General features: G+C 39.3%; 1 protein-coding gene across 2 annotated transcripts in view; it reads left to right on the plus strand.

Moving 5' to 3' along the window:
• The window catches only part of LOC136440444 (uncharacterized), a 40,920-nt gene that overhangs the window by 14,766 nt on the left and 9,157 nt on the right, over positions 1 to 16,997 (plus strand). For both annotated transcript variants that reach the window (XM_066436491.1, XM_066436492.1), the window contains 10 exons: positions 565 to 644; positions 2,471 to 2,530; positions 3,488 to 3,544; positions 4,219 to 4,279; positions 5,304 to 5,425; positions 7,962 to 8,144; positions 8,773 to 8,865; positions 9,287 to 9,323; positions 9,546 to 9,628; positions 12,120 to 12,193. In XM_066436491.1, coding sequence (XP_066292588.1) covers positions 565 to 644; positions 2,471 to 2,530; positions 3,488 to 3,544; positions 4,219 to 4,279; positions 5,304 to 5,425; positions 7,962 to 8,144; positions 8,773 to 8,865; positions 9,287 to 9,323; positions 9,546 to 9,628; positions 12,120 to 12,193 — 850 coding nt within the window. The remainder of the gene's footprint in view (positions 1 to 564; positions 645 to 2,470; positions 2,531 to 3,487; positions 3,545 to 4,218; positions 4,280 to 5,303; positions 5,426 to 7,961; positions 8,145 to 8,772; positions 8,866 to 9,286; positions 9,324 to 9,545; positions 9,629 to 12,119; positions 12,194 to 16,997) is intronic.

Below are 16,997 nucleotides of genomic sequence, written 5' to 3' on the forward strand. Positions count from 1 at the left end.
CGAGACGGTGTTAAGTTATTGAAAAGGTTTGATGTCTAAGAGCAGTATCCGTGACGACATCAGAATTACGACAGAGCAGTATCCATGACTACAGTAGATCCAACACAGACCGATTATCCATGACAACATTAGAGCTGCAGTATCCATGACAACAGAAATATGACAGAGCTGTATCCATGACTACAGTACTGTAGAGCCATTGGCCAAGTATCCATGACAACATTTCAAACCATGATGCTCAGCATTATCCACGACATTCAAAGTATTATCCATGACAACATGAGAGCCATGGCAGATCAGTATCCATGACAGCATTTGAACCATTGCAGATCAGTATCCATGACAACATTAGAACCATGACAAATCTGTATCCATGACAACGTTAGAACCATCGCAGTATTCATGACTATATGAGAACCCTGGCAGAGACAGGAACAACTCAGTGACATTCCGTCGCTAAAAGTGCAACTGTTACAAAAAAGATGTCAGTTACTGTAAGTTATTGAGACTCCTGGATGCTGTGCATGTGGAAGATGTGAAATTCACAAATGTTATGATTGACAGGTCGAACAGACGCCCTTCCTGTGTCCAGTGGCAGGTCTGCTGCTGCGTCGCTCAACTCCATGAAGGCAGACAGGATACAGGTATGTCACATGGTCTGTTCGTATCAGTCAAGCCTTCAGTAAACATTGTTGTTAACTTCATTGTTAGAGGGTCTGTATGTCGAGTTGTAGCAAGATGTTTTAATCTTAGCCATCCCGCTCTAATTCATACCATACATCTGCATAGCATGTTATCTATTATCCTAAATTTATTATAAAAAGCGTTTTTTATGAAATTTTCGTTAACGCCAGATTTGCCAAAAGTCATAGCGCCTGGTATTATCAGTGTTAACTGTGTTAATACAATGGAACAGTTAAATGAACTCCGTCCCAAAACCTTTTGCTAGAAAAGTCATGACCCGTTCTTACTTAGCTTTGCAAACCAGTTCTGGGCCAAACCGCCTGAGTCGCATCTCGACAGGGGTCTAATTAGCCAAACCTAAGTGTCTATGGTGCGATCCAGTGAAGTTGGATTACTTGCAGTTTATCGTATCAATGTCCCCTCCCCTCCTCTCTACTATCGTCACCCACAAGTCGCGATCTAGCTCCTCGTAGTAGCAGGAGCAAGTCTGCTTATTTCTTCCACTCCTGGCGTTATGGTTACATAATGGTAACGTAGCTAACGTAAGTTCTTAATCCTGGCGCGACACTGTTTCCACCGTTTCTGAAAGCCTCGTTTTGCCAACTCCCCAGCCATCCCGTGGTAAACTGCAGCATTTTGCCCAGAATGATTCAAAGTCGTGTTTCCCTACCCGTCTACACATTATATTTGCTGCTCAATTCTTGCGAATCTGGCCATCAGTGAGTGATGCTCAGGCATATAGCCTGAAACTAATTCCTGAGAACTAGCTGATTTGGGCGCTGAAATACATGAATTAGCATATTGAATATATAAAGTGATCTGACTTAAGTCGTGTTCATACTGAAGTCACGACGCGCGCAAGCCAGATCAAAACCTGAGGTTTCGCTGACATGTGGATCAAGGGGGTTTCAATGTGACGTGGAGTGTTCATACCAGGCAACATTAATCCTGCTTAGGCGATTTCAGCCCTAAATCCAACTTGCAAGGCTTAGTATGAACAGGGTCATGATTGTAAGCAATTTACTTTAACTATTAATGCTAGAAGTAAGTATAAGCAAGCAAGTAAGTATCAATGCTAGAACACCCCATGCAGACCCTCTTGTAATCTGGCGTGTAACAGTCTTGCATTCTATGTTAAGGATATATATGCTGATAAGATAACAGTTACAGTGTATCTAATCCCATCTCCATGTCCAGATTCTGATGTTAGAAACAGCGATATTCCCACATTTGGTAGCAAAACAAACAGCCACCCATATCTGTATTGCCAGTATAACCAGACTGAGTGTCCCTTCAGCATATCACACCAGCTTCACACAAACACACAGTGTGGCAGCAGCTGGTTATATTACACTGAACGACCTGTCACACCTAGCTTTGGTACATCAACTTCAAGCTATAGAATGAAGATGCCCTTACTGTACTTGGTGGCAACACATTCCACCCTACGATAGTTTTAGCAATTACAAAATCTTTTAACACATCAATTAGTGACTTACTTTTGGGACAGGAGGGGAAAGGATGTTTTCAAAGTTGAAACAATTCAGTGTCATGATTTTGTAGTGGAGAGGTCATTGCCAAATTAACAACATTTTTTCTACAGTAAATAAAGTAGGTGATGGTATCGCAATGTTTTTGGTCTCTAGATTATTCTGAATAATGACTTAGTACATGAATATGAGGAAAAAGAAACAGAAAATGTGACAAGGATGGTTCTATCCTGATATAATGATGTAAGAAGATTGACTGTTTTTAACAAGTTGAAGTGTACATGTTGCTTGTGCAGGCTCTGATCGATGATGCCATGACGTCCACTAGGTCTGAGGACCGCAGACAAGCAGCAAAGGTACAGAAAATTATTTTTGTAAAACGTATTAACTTGAGCAAAAGGTATGATATTGGTATCATATCTTCTTGCTTTATCAATTGCATTTACTGGCCAACTGCTGCCTACCCCTGTGTCAGGGAACCCTGCAGCAGTATAATATAATACTGGATACTACTATATGTTGTATTATATTTGTCATGTATATATTATTGGAAAGCTTGTTTATTACCCTATCGGCTTATCCAATAGGGTCACATTTCCTATGATCAAACACTCAATGATCAAGCACCTGAGGTCTGCATGCTTATGTGAGTTGTGAAATAGTGGCAAAATCATAAACCATATGTCCATTGTCTTTTATGATTGGCAATGTGTCTTATATCTTTGAAAAGCTTAGTGTTTATGGCCATTGAAGATTATGCCTCATTTGTAATGATTACCCTTTTGTGCAACTTGATTCTGTTGGTGGGTCACACAAAAAAGTATGTTGGCAAGGAAATTTGGACTCACTCACACACCCCATCCAATCAGATCCTGACATTTCTCTCAAAAGCGTACATTCCTCCAGAAAACCTGTGGCGGGTGCCGGAGGAACGTAACTCTGCTTCTGTAGATCTGAGGAAGGTCCGCCTTCAAGAGAAATGTCTGCAGATTAAGATATCTGTTTACATGTTCCACCTGCTATAAACTACATGTGTTACATGTACATACATGTATATTGAAGTCTAGAAATTATTATGGAAACCCCTGAATTTTGTTATCAGATTAATTAGTTTTTTGCATAATTTGCATCTTGTATAAAGTAACAATGGAGACATGACTAACCAAAATCGGCCTCTGAAACTTTTTACGTTTAGTTTCTGTGTTCCTAAATATCATTGAATGTTTAAAACACTTTGAGTTTGTTATGACAGTTTAATGAGTGGTTATGTTTAAGTACAATGACATGCAAAGGTTTTCTATGTTTCTCTGCAGGGTTTAGGAGTACTAGGGTTGGACCAGGAGAACGTGATAGCAGCACTGAGAGACATGGTGGGTCAACACGTACATGTACCTTTATTTACCTTTGCCGATAAGGTTATGTTTTCATTGCCATTTCATTTCAACTATGTGTGTGTATGTGTGTTTGTGTGTGTGTGTGTGTGCGTGCGTGCATGTGTGTGTCTGTGTGTGTGTATGTGTGTGTGTGTGTGTGTGTGTGTGTGTGTGTGTGTGTGTGTGTTTGTGTGTGTGTGTGTGTGCGTGCATGTGTGTGTGTGTGTGTGTGTGTGTGTGTGTGTGTGTTTGCGCGCGCGTACATGTGTGTTGCCAGCATAGCTCGAGAAGATGTAAATGGATCCTTATGATATACCTTGGTAGGTGGGTTGGGGTTGGGAAAACGAAGGTCAAGTGGACCTACAAGCAGCTTTCTAAGTACTGTAGCAGAACATCTGGTTTTGATATCGCTTGTTCTGGGCATGTAATTTTTCTTGATGATGATCGGAGGGTCATGTTTTTTTGTGGGCAGATAGCATTGTTAGGGCCCCCTATCGGCTTTTTTAAAATGCAAAGGCTGATTTTGTTCAAAACTCAAGAAGGGGTTGATGAATTGTCACAATATTTTATCTGTAGTTGTGATGTATTTTGTGTGATCTTTTAAAAGCTCTTTGTAATCTATCATTGAATTTGTCTTTCCCAAAGTGAACTTAACTTGCACTTTCTATCAGGTTGCAAAAGATGAAAACTCCAAAGTGAAGTATGAAGCAGCCAAGTCCCTGCTTACTTTAGGTAAGAAGAAATATATAGAGTACAGTACAGTACAGTACAGTACAGTACAGTACAGTACAGTACAGTACAGTAGTGTAAAAGAATTAACATGTATACAGGATTTTGTATCTCATATATGGGTCAGTTTGGATAGGCTATATGATGATAATGTTAATGACCTGCCTATTCCTCGGTATATAAGGTGTCATAAGGCCTAGTCATATGCTAATAACAACCTCATAAAATCGCCTCTTTCGTTTTCACTCCCTCGGTGATTTTATCCGGTACCTAATAGCAAAGGACATGTATACCGAGGAATAGGCGGGTCATTAACCCTTGATTATTGCCTAGAGACATGGAACGATTCTTTATGATATATCAACTCTCCGAATTCCGCTGGGTACCCTAAGACCTCTACATTAAAAGAATAGTGAATTTAAAGAGACTACTAGATATAGCATTCAGTAATCCCCAATGGCACACTTCAGATATCCAGGTGTTCAAAACATAATTGAGAAGGCCTTGATAACTCAGCTTAGTAATGAGATTTGAAGTTGAATTTGACCTTTTTATGTTGAAACCAGTAACTTTTACTTAATGTAAAGACAACTTCAACTATAACCCACCATAGATCTAGTGGATGAACACTGATTATACATGTAAGTTATGGAGATGTTGCTGGATACATGTACAAGTAATGATGCTGAAAACATGACTGTAGTCTACAGTAAAATAAGAAAATAAGCAGGTGACATTATCGCAATGTTTTTTGTCTCCAGTATAATGAATATTAAGTACATGTGCATGTGTATGAGGAAAAAGAAAATGGAAAATGTTACAAGGATCATTCTATCCTTATATAAACATAAGAATGTAGGACTGTAAAAAGATAAATGTTTGCTGGGATTCATTTTCACGTTAGGGAGGAAATGTAGAGTTCACAGTGTTTTTGAGTTTGCGGTTGAAACTGCCAAGCTGGGTTTTACTGCGAACAAGAACTTTTTGCAGCTATTGTGATTTCAGTTACTTCCCCCTCCCATATTAGGATTATGGGATGAGCCAATCATAGACCTGATTGTCCAGCACATAAAGGAGGGAGATGACAACACCAGAACAGACCTGCTCCGCACCATGGCTTCAGCCCAAAACATCCAGTTCATTGACAAGGTAACGTTATATAATACGTACATGTGTCAACTTGGCTAGTTCCAACAGTAATCACAATTAGAGGTCCACGACCTCATACCTTTGCCAATTGATTTTAACCTTTATAACTGACGTACATTTGTATTACAGATGTATGAGTGTTTCTTGTTATGCAAATAAGGCACTCAATTCTTTTTCTTAGTTAAATATGTCACAGGTTTTAGAGACCTATCATAAAATGCTACGGATGTATAAACTTTCCTCATTAATTATGCAAATTAAATTCTGATTTGCATCATTTGTATCTAATTAATGTAAATCATCACTCAAGCTATGTACATATCAAAAAGCATGACCATCCATCAACCTCTTCTTGAGTTATTCTCTTTCAAAGTCTGAAGCAAAATCTGCTGACCAGCACTTCCAAAAAAAGCCACTAGGAGGCCCAAACCAAAAAAAAGGTAATAATTCTGTACTCTATAGTAGAATGCAGACATTTGACCAATATCTATGCTTAACTATACTGAGCTGTACTACTTATTTTCACACTTAAGTACTGTATCAGATTAAGGGTCATGGAAACAACATTGGTGCAAAATTATAAAGAACTCATCTTTATTAGCAAGTTTGTACAGTCCTACAGTCCTATGGCTGCACATAGGACAATTGTTGTATTGCAGTCACCTGAGTTAGCGCAGAATGACAGCCACTCCAGACCCTTGCGACCTAGCCCTACCAATTGTGCGCTCCTTGCAATTCAGCCCCTGGGCCCTGGCTGTAGAGAGAGAGTAGTTGGTCCAACCAATAACAATAACAAAGAAAAACATCAGCCTCATATATTGATGTTTATCAAAACTTTAGACAGTGTTCTGAACTGAGGCTGGACTCTCAAGTTTGCAATTCTGGCGGTATTTATGATGTTGCATTTAGCGTATCTCCCTCAAGTCCCATTTTTAAAGGGGACCGATATAGATACACAAGGAATAGAGGTCAACTACACAATCATGTAGCATTAGATTCTTTAAAAAAATTCCAAACCTGTCTAGATTTTGTTTGATATACAAGATCGCTGGATAGGTTTGAAGATCAAATTCCTGCTGAAAGAAAGCACTGCATTGAACTTTGGTCTTTGTCAAATATATGAGATTTGCTGCATCTATGACTCATTAAAAATGTTCAATTCAATATAATTCAGGCTGGGTATATGATTCACTGTGTATTGTTTTTTTATCTAGAAGATTTGTTTCAGTATAGCAGTCCCAAAATTGCACCCTTAGATCTTAGATCAAGAGATATAAAAAGCCCTATTACAGAAATGATGCTAAACAAATGTTTGATTTTGATTATCCTGCTTAGTCTAGACTGGAGGGCTTTCAAATGTTAGTTAACTTAAAACAGTAGTCACAGTCTGTAATATTGTTTGGCAATAGTGCTAGGTACATGTAGACTGGCAAATTATTTCAACTGGTAGTATTTCTGATAAAAGATATCGATAAAGCAACAGGGTGGTCCATTAAAATAACATAACAAATGTTTGCAAACTGTTGGTCTACAGATAGGAATAGCTCAGTTGTTGTCTCATTCAAGTTCAGTAGCTGTGGAATACGGTTACAGTACTGACATTAGAATAACAAGCTGTCACCACCAGCTGTCCCTGTGTTGCCATGGCAACAGCACAAGGGTCCTCCATGTCAGAAGTGATGTGTTTGAGGAATCTGCCTGTCTTGTCAAGCATCTCCACACGACTGTTGCAAGTGCCTGCCACGATGATGTTACCTGCCCTGTCTGTACAGATGCCATGGGGGTCCTTAAACTCACCTTCACCATTTCCCTTGCCTCCAAACTGAAACAGAAACTGTCCGTCCCTGTTGTACACAAAGACACAGTGATTGCCACAGTCTGACACGAGAATGTTCCCTGTCCCGTCCACAGTGATGTACCATGGGTACTCCATCCCCTGCTGCTGACCCACAGTTCTCACAAGTGTCCCATCTGGCTTGAACACCTGTACTTCTCCATGTAACCTCCCCTTGCATTTGGAGTTGTTTGTGTAACAAGAATGTGGTTCTTCCTGGTGTCAACTCCCCTCTCCCAACATGTCTTCTTGAGGTCAAATTTTCTCAGCATCCTGCCCTGTTTGGTGTACTGTACAGCAAATTCGGCCCCCACCACCCACAGGTCCCCCCCCCCCCCCCCGCCCCGTCTATGGCAACATCATATACATGTATGTGGGTCCATCTTCTGTTCACCTGACACGACTGTTGGGAACTGGTGCATGTGACATTGAAATTGAATTTTTGCATAAAGTGCGATCACATTTGTCGTCTGCTTTTTTGTCATTTCACTATGACAGACCTAACCATCTACATATAGACATTTACAACATCAACATCTTTTCAGCCACCCGACAGCTGAATTCTGTATGGCCCATCCAGGAACATCCCAATTTGCTGTAACAGTTGTATCATGAATGTTACAAGATGATGATACTATCATGATATACATGTAAGTATAGGTCATGGTATCTTACAGTGTGTTACTTGAATTATTGTTTCAGAGTACAAAAACCTTCCGAAGTCTACACAAGGCCCTGCATACCTTGTGTTCTCCCAAGAACCCAAGTGAAGCTACCGGGTTTGATGCTGCGGTGTGCCTGGGGTACATGTGTGTCTCAGACGACAGGGCCAAGGAGAGGCTGCTGTCAGCTTTAACTGCCAAGGATCCACACAAGAAAGCAAAGGTACTACTGGGAGACACTTAGAAGTTGTAAGCTATTGTAATGTTGAGATTATAAGCAATATCTTCATTTCATTCAAAGTTCATTCCATTCTTTCATCTCTCGTTGATCAATCTGTTGTTTTTAGTGTTACTCTCTCTGAAAGATGTTGTTTGGAAAATAAAAAAGTGTAGTATTGTCAAACAATAAAGCAAGACAATAGCTGATGTTTCTGGCATTTGAAAATAATATGATGATGAACTTGTTGAATATAAACTACGCAAATAAGGATCTCATGCTAGAATAGCCTTCATTCGTAAGACATTGGGCAATTCCTGTTATTTGGGTGGAGAAGATCATCAATTTATATAATTTATGCAAATGAGGACCTTTTTTGCTTAATCAATTAGAAAGACTCATAAAAAAATATTAATCGTAAAGGTTAAAATCATTTGGCAAACTTTAAGGTATTTAGGTTGTGGAACTCTAGTTCAGTCTGACTCCATGTGTCAGTTATCTTGTTTAAATTTTACATATTAATTTAACTAAACAATTATTGAAAAACTTTCAGAAGTCTTTGTGCTATAATTCTATCAGACTGCATTCATAGACAGACATGAGGTCATGTTGGTGCCATGATTTGTTGTATCAGGCCCTTGAAGTGGTTGTGCGACAGATGAACCACAGCAAGCCCCAGGTCAGGGAGGCCATCTTAGAGCAACTCAAGGCGTCTCCTGTCTGGAAGGTGAGGGGGGGGGGGATTTACATTTCTTGTATACCTTTGCCCGGCTTTGGGAAGGAAGAAAAAGTTTGATTGGAAATCTACATAAGGCTGTCTTTTGGGAAAGACTTTCATTCCACAAACACCAAATCGACAGTATCGTCAGATTAATTGACCTCAGGTTTTGCTACCTTCTAACTTTATCATTGAAAACAATTAAAGATTTTAGAAGTTTGTAACATGATTAAACCAGAAAGCAATAAGTGCTCCACATTTTGTAATACATGATGATATTTAAGTTTCATCTGTGCTCCAGGACATTTATTATCAATGTGCAGAATCTGATATAGAATATTTTTTTTTTGTATTTTGAATTTGATAATGAAAAAAATAGGTAATATGCATTGTACTTCTTACATGAAGGTCTCTAACTTGTTTTTTTCAGTATCGAGCTGCAGCTGCAAAGTTGATCACCTATCTAGGTAAATGGACAACGTTTTCACATTTTTATTCAACACACCCTAGGCCATACACTTAACTTTGGTTACCTCTGTGTCATGCACACTTCAATGATTGATTTAAAGGCCACATTGTAGGATTTTGGCATCAAATGTGTAAAGTATTGTTCAGAACCAGATTTTGCCTGCTGGTTCCATAAGAAGTAAATAGATGAAGACATATCTGTGCTGTCCTGTTCTCCCCAGGTCCTGCCTTCCTGACAGGGGAGGAGGATATTGAACATGTGTTCCAGATTCTGGACAGACGGCTGTGGGACGACCCAAAACGGGTAAGGCCAGACAGGCGCTCAACACTTTGTCAGCAGTTTAACGTCAACTCTCATAACTCCGCCAAATACCCTCCACATTTAAGACCACCCCATTTAAGTTACTGTGAATTGCAAGAAATCTGCTAAGGTACATGTAGCACCACATTTCTATTGGTTTAATAATGGGGTTAGGCAGGGAGAAGTTTAGATACAGCATCAGTGATCCCAGAGGTACATGTATGCACACTTCAGATATCCAGGTGTTCAAGACAGCCTTCACAAGGCCTCAATAACAAGGCCTAATGTGGCAGTTTTGGAGGGTACATGGCAGAATTGTGAGAGATGACATAATAATTGATTTTAACTACCTCCATGAAATGTCAAAGTAGCATTTGTGTGTGTGTTTGTGTCTGTTGGTCTGACAAGATAATCAGATTGAGAATGGCTGAATGTATTGGTTTCATATTTGGTATGATGGTAGGGTGTGACAAAAACTGGAAATGATTAGATTTTGAACCCCTAGTGGCTTCCCTGGGTACTGCAGCGGAAATTTTCCGGTTTTGATATCTCACATTCTTGACATGCTATGATCACAATTTAGGTTGTAGTAGATAGCTCTCGTGCTCGGGAAGAAGTCACATAAGTTTGGGGCCCCTAGCGGCCAGTTCGGGAATTGCAGTGGTGTTCTTGTCAAACTTTTCCAAAGAGGATAACTCAAGAGGGGAACAAGAGTTCCACGACCTCATATCTCCATGAAATATCTCTTTAAGCCTTTGCTGATATATTATTTTGTCTTGTCAAAAGCATAATCAACCTTTTTCCATGAACTATTCTGTTTTCCATGACTTACACATTTACATAATATATGCTTGGTCATAAACACCTTTATCTAACTTACACATGTTGCAATATTGACTGAATCCTCTTAAATGAATAATGGCACTTTTGCATTAATTATGCAAATTATGAATATATGTGCATAATTGGTATCTGTTGATGCTCCACTTGCCATAAATACATACGTTACATGTATTTGAGTCTTATGATGGAAAACACTGCAAATATAGATTTTCCTCATTAGTTATGCAAATTAAGTCCCAATTAGCATAATTTGCACTTTGTTGTGTACATCTCTGTCTAAGTTACCTGCATACTGAATATCATGGAAATCCGTTGTTCTTTTCTTCAGTTATGGCCCTTATAAGATTTTCACAATAATGCAACTGCAGTTCTAGAGCAAGCTGCTAGGGAGCCTAAACCTACACCACTTCTTTATTACATTACGAGCTATCTGTCACCCAAAAATCAAGACCACAGCACGTCCAGGTCAAAAGATACAAAAACGGAAGCTCTGCTGCAGTACCAAGGTCACATAGCAGGGGGCCCAAAATCGACCTTGAATTTTGGCTTCCCAACACCCGCTCATATACCAAATATCATTGAAATCCATCCAGAGGTTCTTGAGTTATGCTGACTAGAGTAGTGCGGAAACACAAACAGACAGACAGACACACCCAAAACTATATCTCCAGTTGTCATGGAGATAATAATGGATTATCATGTGTTTTGCTTTGTAGGTAGCTTAGACAAATATGTACAAAATGTAATACAAATGATGCAAAATAGGAAGGTATTTGCGTAATTGATGAGAAAACTCTATCATGATAGCAGTTTTTTCAATGTATCTCTTTACCCAGACAGGCTGTGGTCTTGACATATGGGTAGTAGACAGCTTTTGAAGTCAGGAAAAAGTGGGGCAGGTTCTTTCCACCTAACCTTTGATTTTGGAACTGCAAGGGCGTTTTTGTAAAAATATTCCAAAGGGGATAACTGAAGAAAGGAAAGACGTATTTCCATCAACTTAGACATGCGAATAGCTTAGGCAGAGATGTATATGACTACATACATTTTATGCAAATAAGGACTTAATTAGCATAATCAATTCGGAAATTCTATAATTCTATCATTTTCCATAAATGGACTTCAATAGATGTCACACATGTAATTCATGGCATGTGGAACATAAACAGATACCAAACATGCAAATGAGGAACTGATTTGCTTCAATTAATACAGAAATTGGAAAACCGCTTAGTGGTAAATGATTGGAATTTTATACTTGTGACATGTGTAAGTTAGTTGAAGTGAACTTTTTCATAAATGATTTTTTGTATCAAGAATTGTCTTTCTTAAAACAAAATTAGACATTTCTTTTATTAAACTTCTTAATTTTCAGCAGTTACTGTCAGTAATGAATCACTTATTTTGAAATTAGTTAACAGTAAAGTTGCATGTTGAAACAACTTCATTGATGCAATGGAAAACAGAGCATACATGTACATGTGTATGTCCATGAACATAGAGCCACTGGAAATATTTCACAATTTACAGTACTTTTATATATCTTCAATATTTTTCTGTACAAAATGTAACATGTACTTTATGAATTCTTCTTGCAATTATGTACAGCGAATGATAACATAAGAGATGTCATCATTTCTTTCCTGTATAGGAGGTCCGAGCGACAGTTGCCCTGGCTGTGGAGGCATTGAACATGAAGACAAGAGCATATGAACTAGCAGAAAGGTGAGGTCACAACCATTATTAGATGCTGCTCTACTCTCAATCTAGAGGCGATCCCTAAATAATTTTGCGGGGTGAGCACATATACAAACATGTATACTCTGATGCCTCATGTCTCTGCAGAGCCCTGTAAAACTCACCTGCTAATCCTTAAAAACTCATTAATTGTAATTATCATAGAAGCTCATTTGTGTTGGTAGTAACCATAATACAGTGCTAAACTTTCTTCCAACACTAAGGTGTTCACGGATCAAATTTTCAACGACCACTGTTGATCCACTGTTGATCCAACGACCCATATTATTGATCCTGAAGAAGGCAACAGTGGACGTTGAAATTTTGATCTGTGAATACCTTAGTGTTGGTGCTGTATTAGAATTAATTATAACATTGTCGGTTTGTCTTCTTGTTGATTTGTCAACTGAACCACGCATGTTGAAGACCTATATACAGGTGTGGCCACATGCACATTTTTATCTGAAAAAATAATCACTGTTATTGTTAAAGTGGAGAGACAGCAATTTTAGAAATGTTTGACATGCATGTAGTATTCAGGACACTTAATGATAGATGATATATGCAAACACTTAAATTCAATCTAGGTAACATCTTATTACAAGTGCTTAAAGTTGGTATCTACATAAAGAGTAATTCTTTTTTACCTACTTAGTAACTATTTGTTTCCTGTAGCTGTATCTATATGACCAATATGACCGCCCTTAAGTGTACCACACCAGCTTTGTAGGCAGGCGTCATGGCAGCAGCTGGTTATATGCACTGAACAGCCTGTCAAATCTAACTTTTGTACATTTAACTGTAAGCAATGTTTAAAGGCATCTAATGAGCATGCTCCTACAGTACTTGGTGGCAACATGTTCCACCCTATGATAGTTTTAATACCAACATTACAAGTTCCCCTGTTCTTCTAAAAACCCAACAATATTTGTCTTGCCAGTGGAGGCTTTGCCTATTGCAGCTGTTAAGTACCTGTGTTCCACATAACATACTTATCCCTGTGGCTGGATATGTTTATTAATATTTATGACCCATAGAAAATTGTTCTGACATCCTTGGTACCTTCCACCTGATAGATGGAGGCTGTAGAGTGTAGACAATGAATTGTCACGGCCGAGGGGGGGCGGGAAATCCACTAGTTTAACGGCAGGAAGATCAAATCACCCGGCTTTCACAGAAGCAATTTGGCGGAATGTGTTTGACCTGTAAGATGTCAATCATAGTGCGGGAGATGGGGGAACAGCTGGGAGTGGTGCCAACAAGACTGGACCTGCAGACAGACGCTGTTACAGTCACCCCCCCTGGGAGCAACTCACCAGCTTTAATCTAACATTGTGTCTGGAGGAATCAATGCTGCCATGTATATTCATCATCTGAATATCATAAAGACATCGGGAACTGTGCATGAGGATGGATTGTGTGAAGGGCCTACATGTATAAGCTGGGACAGTTGTTTTTGTGATGAGCTTAAAAATGTCTGACTCAGTAGAATGAAGAGCATCATAAAACTTTATTGTCTTATTCACACGTTTTCACATAATGTGTCCAGTGGTTGACATCTAAAGTTTCTAAAAAAGAATCTCATACATGTACATGTATTAGTTTGGTCAGTTCCTTTTAACTCCTAAACATGAGTCTGTAGCTTATAGGACACAATCCTCCGTAAAGTAATTATCATGATGGTGAATGCGGTGTGGCTAAGGTGTTTGATACCCTCTTAAGTATACCGACATGCCAAATTTCAGACAAATCCATCAAAAGAATCTTGATTTATATATTATGTAGGTGCGAAGACACAGACCCAGACAGAAACAAGTCAAAGTATGAACTTCAAAGTCTCATCTAAAGCCCAGGTTACACATAGCTGTACATGTCCTCCTGACCTTCCCCCGACCATGGAGTGAAGTGATTCGGGAGCTACATTTTTTTCAGGTAGTACCTTATAGCAAGGTGATAATTTATGCAAATGAGTATGATGTCATGAGTACGTCATCAAGATTTATTAGGCCACGCCCTTTTTTAGAAAAAACTCTCTCTTTGGCTTATGCTTCAATGTTCATCAATATAACTTTGCAGGAATGTACATGATAGTAATACCTAAAGAATGACACGTGCCTACGGGAATATTTTGAAATATAGATTTTTGGCGAATTTTTTTTTGTTATCAATATAGAGTAAGTCAGCAGTAAAATTAGAACCTTAACCACGCCACAACCACTGCTGACCTACTCCCAACTAATTTCCAACCTATAACTGACCCCAAGGCTGTAGATAATCTCTGCTAACTCATTCCCAACCAAACTGACTACTACCAGAACGTGGGTGAATCACTCCCGACCTTCACACAACTAGAAACAACTATAGGTCGGGATGGTTTGGAGTAGGTTAGAGAGCATCCGGGCTCAGTCGGTTGGGACATGTTTGGCGCATGTTAAGCACCAAAGATAGGTGTGGCCTAAAAACTGGTCAGACCGCTCCCGAACTACCGCCGACCTGGGCTGGTGTTTGGGAGCCATGTTCGGCTATGTGTAATCTGAGCTTTAGCAAAGAAGGATATGGTAGACACCAACAACTCAGTTCCAAGATAGGGGTGTGTTTAGAACATTTACATTAGGCCAAAGCAAATAAAATTTATGGATGACATCCTCTGCAGACTCCAAATTTAGTGTGCGTGGGCGAAAAAAAACAAGGCAGGCAGAAAAGACACCCACATTTTCAAACTTCAATACCATAAAGCATATAAAACAAATGGAAGCGATAAAACATGGTATTACAATAAGTCTTTTATCCCTGTATTCAATAAAACATTAACTAACACTGATGTCAACATTAAAATGATTAAATTATGAATTTAGATCTGTGTCTGTATATCAAGACGGCAAAGACAAGGTTTCCGTACACTGTCCATGGGCACCGGAGTCTCCTGAGTCATGAGGCTGACTGACGGTGACTACATGTTGCTGGCTCTGCTCACTTTTCCTCAGCTGAAGTTCTCTAGCTCTCCGCTATTGCTGTCCTGACTGTCTGACTGACTGAATTGCTGTGCCTTAGAAATCACCTGTCTTTTCATTCTGTCTTCAACATACAGACAGTTAGACAACGGTCTACTCAAAGCGCATGACATTTAGTTATTTCATCTGACCCTGCTACCAAATTTGTTTGTAGTTCACTTCATTCAAGAACAGCACATCGGATTACACATTGTTGATAATAATGGCACAAATAATGGCACAGCAATTACAGACTATATTACAAGTTTAGCATGAGGGCTCAGCAGTGTGTCTTCCTGTAAGTTGGTGACAAGGAACAATTTTGTAACAGCAATAATTATACAACGCATTTGTATGGAGTTTTTACCATTCAAACATGTGCAAATGCCTTTTTATGGCATATAGAAAGTTTTTGCAATTATAGAACTGACAGTATTTTGTGACATATTGTACTGTATAAAAAAAATCTTGTTTTTTTATTTCAAAATCAGACGAAAATAAATGTGCGCGCTGATGTCATCCATAAAATTTACTTGCTGCATTTCTAATTCTCCTTCAGGAGGTCACCCTCCTTCCCGAAGTAAATATGCAGCAAGTAAGTTAAGTGAAAGGGACTGTTTATGATCTGCCTAAGCTGGCATCTGACACAGCAGGAAAATAGCTCACGCGACAAGTCTGCAAGCTCAAAAGGACATTTTGGACCGGAATACCGACAGAGACCTCTAGATCTTGATTTGGGGGATTGTTTGACGTTCTTAGGTCACCAGGCCTCGTCTAATGAAATTGCCTTAGGCTAGATTTTCAGGCAAATAATACTGTCTCTGAATTATCTGGTGATTTTGAAATTTGCCGACCTTTTTGGTGATCAACAATTCGGCTGAAGGTCATTGACAGTGTGACTCCGGGGTCATAGCTTACCGCTCAGGAAAGGCAATAACCGCCCTGCACCCTGTTTTAGGGACATGAAGCACAGCAATCTATGCTATTGTCTGTAACTTAACTGTGCGGAAAAAGGTCCATACAGGCTCTGAATGGCAGGGATATTCCATTGGAAAATTGCTCATGCAGAAAATCCAGCAAATATTGACTTGTGCCATGATGTATTGGCAGCAATTTTGGAGCTCATTATGTCCACTATAGGGCAGGGGGTTGTGTCACTCTTATTGATCGCTACAGTTATTCCTTCATTTTCAGCTGCAGAAATTTGGACTTCTTGGAAATCCCATGTACAAAAAGAAACGAAAACTATTCCTAGCTTGAGTTGTTACAATTTTGCTGTTCAGCTGTGAGTCCTGGGTTATGAACACTTCTCAGGCCAGGAAACTGGACGGCACCTTCACCAAGATGTTGCGCGTTATTCACAACAGTCCTTGGTGGAAACACACAATAAACAAACAGTTCTATGGGGCACTTCCTCCTATCTCTTTAGAAGTTAATCGTCGCAGGTTAAGCCTCGCTGGTCACGTAGCTCGCCACGACGAACCAGCTGGTAAATTACTCTTTTGGACCCCAGAAGCCAATAGAAGAAGAGGTTGTCCATACTCCACAGTTAAGAGCATTATAGAATTAGAAACTGGTCTAAGTGGAAAAGACCTGACAGAAATGATGTGTAACCGAGAATACTGGAAGCAGAACTTTGTAAACGCTTCAGCTCATTAGAGTATGATTATGTATGTATGTATGTATGTTTACAGCAGCTGTTGTTCTTTTCTTCTCTGGTAAGAATGTTTTAAACACCTGGCTATCTGAAGTGTACAATGTACACACCTCGGAAATTACTGATGCTGCATTTGTAAATCTCT

This window comes from Branchiostoma lanceolatum, chromosome 8 (assembly GCF_035083965.1).
Source record: "Branchiostoma lanceolatum isolate klBraLanc5 chromosome 8, klBraLanc5.hap2, whole genome shotgun sequence".
Classification (NCBI taxonomy): domain Eukaryota; kingdom Metazoa; phylum Chordata; class Leptocardii; order Amphioxiformes; family Branchiostomatidae; genus Branchiostoma; species Branchiostoma lanceolatum.